The sequence below is a fragment of the Drosophila mauritiana genome, chromosome 2R (assembly GCF_004382145.1).
Source record: "Drosophila mauritiana strain mau12 chromosome 2R, ASM438214v1, whole genome shotgun sequence".
Taxonomy (NCBI): domain Eukaryota; kingdom Metazoa; phylum Arthropoda; class Insecta; order Diptera; family Drosophilidae; genus Drosophila; species Drosophila mauritiana.
This window is the reverse complement of record NC_046668.1, coordinates 8,050,282-8,056,313: the sequence shown is the minus strand read 5'-3', so window position 1 is coordinate 8,056,313 and position 6,032 is coordinate 8,050,282. Positions and strand designations below refer to the sequence as shown.

Sequence of the window (6,032 nt, the reverse complement as noted above, 5' to 3'; positions counted from 1 at the left end):
GATTGCACGTCCAAAGCAAATACGCTAACTAAACGATCAAGTGTTTAATAGCGACTAGTCAAAACCACATTTCCATGGTGAACCCCTTCTGCATAACTGACTACGCCCTTGGTACATACGCTGTTCGTTGAGTTGGCGAAGCCGACTACGAATGAACGAAACAAAAACGATGAAAGACAGAACAGACGGCGATGAATTCGAAACGAAAACCGTATGTATGAGGGTATGTGTGCGGTGAGGGACGGGAGAGAACAACGCGCCTGTTGCAAAATTTCAGTGCTGCACTCTCATTCGTGACGAAAGGATGTACGCCCGGTTGTAGTCGAATGAATCCGTGTACATCATCGCCCCCACAGATGCCACGTGGCTCTGGATCCGTGGAAAACTCAAACCTGGAATCTCACGGCCTGCAACTGCTCGAGATGGCTGGAAAGGAGGACTACGAGGATCTGCGCGACCTTCTGCAGTCGTGGGACGTCGCCGATCTGCTGCCCCACCTGCAAGGTATGTACACGCAAACATACGTACATATTACTGTACATGCATGCGTAAATACGTATGTATGTCTGTACTTGTGTACCACATGTAAACAAAGCGAAGCATAGACGCCGATAAAGAGCGAGCAAAAAGAGGACGCGACTTTAACCCTATGCTTGCCGCTGGCGGTTGGTTTTAAACTTTGGTTTCGTTGAGTTGAGATCTGCATACTTCGCTTCCGTTAAAACTTGGAACTGCTAGAAATTGTGTTTAAGGGTTAAAACTTTTGTTTTGTTTAAGGTCTCTTTAGTTATAGAACTGCTGTATATGTTTTATTATGCACTTATAGTTTTTAAGTTAGCTGTCTAAAAGTCTTTTAGAATACCCATGCCTTTATTGCTAAGAATTAAATTTCTTGATAGTAAACGTTATTGTTCTTCGGGCCAAACTTTAATTTTTGCCACACTGTGTTGCAGATGAAGCCATAAACGTGGACGAGCTGCAAATGATCAAACGTCATCATCTGTCCGAGTTGCTGCGAAACTTTCGCTTTGGAACCCGCATTCGCTTCGAGCATCACTTGGAGCGCTGGCGCCGCTGGCTGAACGTACCGCTCCAGGGTGCCCAGGGCCAGGGGTCGAGTCACTGCTCCGGCTGCCGCTGTCCGGAGATTCAGGGCCAGTCGCGTTGCCAGGAGCAGTCTCCGTTGCCCATGGAACAGCCGTCTGAGCAGGATGAATTGCACAAACCTGAAGATCTGGCAAAGACAATACCAGCAGAATCGCTGGTGGCCCTTAGTGATCCCAGGGAAATGCCAGTTCCGTTTCCATTGCCCTTGGGTCATCCGCCTGCGGAGATAACCAACGACATAATGATGGTCAAACAGGAGCTGATGCCAATGCAGCAGACTAGGACGTCTGAAGCTGTACTGGTGGCTGGGTCTTCAGGAGGAACCTCAGGCAACAAGGAGGAGGCCACTGCCGCTCCTGACCAAGAAGTTAGCATTTTGGGCATTCTGAGATCCTCGGGTATGAAGGCACAGAGCTTGCTGGAGCGTATTGGCCAGAACGACCCGCTGGACGCCGTGCAGCGCCTTTTGCTCATCCAACTGGTGTGCAGCTACTACGAGGAGAACCAGATGCACCTGACCCTGCAGAGGAGTCACTTGTTGGAACGCGAGATACTGCAGCTTTTCCCGCAGGAACAGCTCAGCTACTACCGCACCGAGCGGAGGGGCAAGATCTATGTGAGATTCACCAACATGAAGCGAAGCAAGAGGCTCAGTTCGTCGCGCCAGGAACTCAAACGACGCCGTTCCGAGCTCATAAGAGCGATTCCCACGGTTCAAGGACACGATCCTAGTGCTAGTGTGTCCTTCGCCGGCGACCAAATCTCCAGTCCCGATCGCTCCGATTGAGCTGGCTTGTTATGCAGTTGGCAGCCCAACCCAAAGCCTAAATGCAATGCTAATCTTAAGTCCATCTAGCTACTCGATGTGTAATTTCTTGACTTTATTGTATATGAACCGACCATTTATAGGGTATTTTGCGGGTCGACGCGATCCGCCGACTGACGAAACTAAATCGAAACTGAATTTTGGTTACATGGCCTGTTTTTCTTGTCTTGAAGGAGGGTTCTGTTCCGTTCAGCTGTAGCTGAAAAAAGTGATTACATCAGCGGCGAAAATAGCTGAGCGACGGCGTGTTAACAATCGGCAAACACGGCAAGCGCGGCCAGCGATTTGCTGACTTACTGCTAAGTACAGCCAAAGTGTGTTTTGCACTGCGCAAAAATATGGCTGGGCTTTGGACAATATAGGTTTTGATGATGTATCTGATGTACTGATGATGAAAGAAGTACTGATGCTTCTTATAAATCAAGTCAAAATATTTTGTGTCTAGAAAGTACCGTCTGCTACAGGCTATAAAACCAATAGTGTTTTTTTTTTTGAACCAATGGAGAAAATGTCTTAAAAGTTTCTTACTCTAGAAATTAGAATCCAAGATATTGCACACATTTGTTAGAGATACGTTTCAGTTTTAGCTGGTTTTTTCTTTTTGCTTTCTGTGTGCTGAAGATACGCGAATGGCAAAGGGGCGTTTCGCTCGAAACTAATTAATTAAGTTGCTCGCTTAGTGCTGCGCTTTCAGTGTTTTTGTTTTTAGTCAGACTTTCTGGTCTTTTCGACTCTCCAGTTTCGCCGCACATGTTCGCTGCTAATTGCCTTTATCAGTGTCGCGTCGGAGAGCAAACAAAACTATCTGCAGGTCCCACCAGATAGCGTGTAATTGCCTTTTGGGGCTCCGTTTAACATTTTAGCCACCACCTAGAAGGGGGCGGCGATTTTTTGCATTCTCGCATTTTACATTTTCAGCATTGTTCGATTCCGCAGCCAGCGCATTCCAATAGATCTCTCGGATACCCCTTAATCTCCTCCTTACTTTTTTCTGTGTTTCCAATTGTTCTGTGCATGTATCTGATGGATACGCCGCAGTAAATAGGTCGCCAGCCACATGGCTACAAAAGTGGCTGGCGACAGGGCGACAAACTATTTCAATTGTGGTCAGAGCGTATCTGAGAGCTTTGCTAGCGGCAAAAGCTCCTATGTACTTCGTATCTGCAAGATACTTTTTACATTTTTCCTGCTTTAATTACACAAATTCTGGTTTATTACACACGATCGGGGTTCTTGTACATATGTGCACACATCGCAGTGACTTTCGGTGAGTAATGCTGTACTTGTTTCGTTTATCTTATCTAGGTTTTTGTGCTTTTTCAGCCGCCTCTTCTGCTCGCTCGTACCACTCTTTTTTCTTCTTGTTTTTTCCCCCACTTTTTCTATGGCATCCAAATAGCTGGACAGGCAACTCACACAGATACACTTTTTCGAGTGGGGAAAGTAGGTCAATTACACGTGTCGTGTGTGTATGTACATCTGTATTTTGTATTTGTGTTTTGTATCTGCGGCATTCGTTTGTACATAGGGGGTTTTATGCTTGGCCAGCATAATCAAACAAGCGCTTTGTTGTCGCTTCTTCGTGGCCCGTTCAAAAGTCTACTACTTGCCGCCCAGTTCTCCATTCTCCATTCTCCATTATCCATTCTCCATTCTCCATTCTGCATGCTTCGCTCATTGTTTTCTCTTTCTTGGTTTCTTTTCTAGGCCAAAACGCTGCAATGGGCGTTCTTCTTGTTTATCTTTGAGTGGAGTTTTATGGACGGAACTCGGACCGAAGATAAACCCGCTAGATGAGAAATTGGGGCCACTTCTATGTGGTTCTCTGTTAAACAGAGATTGGGAAATAGTTTTCCAGTCTCTAAGATAGCTTAAAATTACAGACCTTAGCTAAAGAAATGGAATAGCTAGTAATTTGTACATAATAAATAGTTTTATTTCGACCAAAAGAGGGTACTGATAAGATATTGTGGTATATATGTATGTACATACCAGTAACAAAACTAGCACTAGTTAATAAGTCGATAGTTTTATTCTTAGGTCCGTTACAGCAAAAATAGTCCTCTCAGTAAGGCAACCGTTGGAATGTGTGTGTTTTCCCGAGTGGAAAGGAAAGGACGTTGAAAGGACAAGGAAACCATTGGAATCTGCGGGGGTGGCTACACATTACTCACACACACACTCCGAATGCCGCAATTCGGTGGGTGGCTGGGTTGGTTTGAGTTGGGTGGGTGATATAAAAAAGCGCCCAACTACTTTATGCCCGCAAATTGGGTCAATCGATAAAAGAGGCAGCGACGGTGGCGTCGACTGCGGCACATGCGCCAAAAGGGGGCGGGGGATGGGTGGGTGGGTGTGGCGCCCAAGGAGCTTTTCCACCGCTTTTCCTTTTTCCGAGAGCCTGTTGTTGGTAATCCAATTGTAGGTGGGCCAAAAGCGTGCTAAATATATGGGGCCATGTAATGTATATGGTACATTACACATAGGAGTCATGTGCCTTATGTACATGGTATATATGTATGTATATATGTAGATGTATATGGAGTACCCTTCCTGCGTTACATGGCTCCAGCAATATGGATTACATCACACGGGGTTCTGCAGCCCGTTCTGGCTGTGTGTATGTGTGTGTATGTGCGACTTTTAATATTTTATAGGGCAGCTGTCACTGCTCCACTTGCCACCCAACGCAAACCCCCGGAACCCCCGAAAGCCCACAGAAAACCACCCGTCACACCCACTAACTGCGGGCTGGGAAAGCGGAGTTTGGGGCATGTTGTCGTTGCAAGCTGATAAAATAAGTAAAGGAGCCGTAATGAATGTTTCTCTTCCAGGGCTGATTAAATTTTTGCCAGCAATTCTAAATATCTTATCCCACAGGAATGTTAAACATTGCGGTGCAGGCAAAAGTTTCACTGGAACTCGAAACTTTAGGCTGAGCGGCCCCAAAATTGATTTTCTCTAAGTGCTTGGGGCCATTTTGTTTCAAAAGTGGCAGGGGAATGTTTTACTTCTTTGTAGTTTTCTTTGCACAATGCGATTTTGTCGTGTTTGCGTATGAATACTTGTTACCATACAATCTAATTTTTCCTGCAAGATAAGCTTTTGCTAAATAGAAATGTAAAAAGGTCTTAGTTGCTTAATTATATATTCCTTGCTTTGTGGTAAAATAAATACAAATAAAACAGGATAAAAATATATATTAAGACCAGCAAAATAATAAAATAATTGATTCACCCAGCATTTGGATTTGAACGTGCGACTTCGGCGTAATAAAAAGTAGCATTTACCATCTGCGCCATCAATATTTTCTCATGAAATTAATCAAAATGTCAATTTTAGTTATTCAGTCTTTTAGTTTTGTTAGCATAGACCTAAACCATAAACATCATTTTAGATACAATTTACACGAGTAGCTTGCAGTATCCGTGTAGAGCATTCAGATAAAGTTGATATGGCAACGCTCAATTGATAGATATGGCAGCCCTGTTCTAGATAGCGCGTATTTCAAATAAATGAGAAACTCTTACTTATAGTTATACTTACTTAAACTTTTTCCCCACCAGCGATGAGAATACCTTTCGAAATTATAGGCATTTTAATAGGACACTGGTTGATATTATTTGAAATATATTTTATTGGTAGGCAGTTTTGAAGAACATTTTTAATGACATTTATATATAATGAACATGTTTCAAATAATCATTTTCATCTCGCTTTCATTTTGCTCGACTTTCTCCCATTTGTAATATTCTTCTATGTATGTATGTATATAATAAATTTATTTACTTTATTATTATAATATTTTCCCACCTCATCTCTAATCGTTTACTTTGTTTAGTTGCTGCGGTTGCGTTTTTGTTGTTGTTGTTATTTACCTTTTTGTTGCTCTTTTTTGTTGTGGTTGATTCTTAATTTGGTTTTTGTTGTTTTTGTTTTGTTTTTGTCATATACCTTGTAAACTTATGTAGTTTCATATATGTATAATTTATATATATATGTGTGTATATATACTGGCTTACTATAAGTTACTTAAAAAACATTATATAATAAATATTTACTCGTACTTTATGTATGCCTCCCCTTGTTTCCGTTCTTA

At 42.9% G+C, this 6,032-nt stretch overlaps 1 protein-coding gene across 1 annotated transcript; it reads left to right on the top strand.

Annotated features, from left to right (window-relative positions):
- The first annotated feature begins 220 nt into the window (after positions 1–220).
- On the top strand, positions 221–2,080 carry LOC117137439. The gene is made up of 2 exons (XM_033298876.1): positions 221–504; positions 954–2,080. Exons 1-2 carry the CDS (start codon positions 327–329, stop codon positions 1,892–1,894), a joined length of 1,119 nt encoding a protein of 372 aa, XP_033154767.1. The 5' UTR covers positions 221–326; the 3' UTR covers positions 1,895–2,080.
- The last annotated feature ends 3,952 nt before the right edge of the window (positions 2,081–6,032 follow it).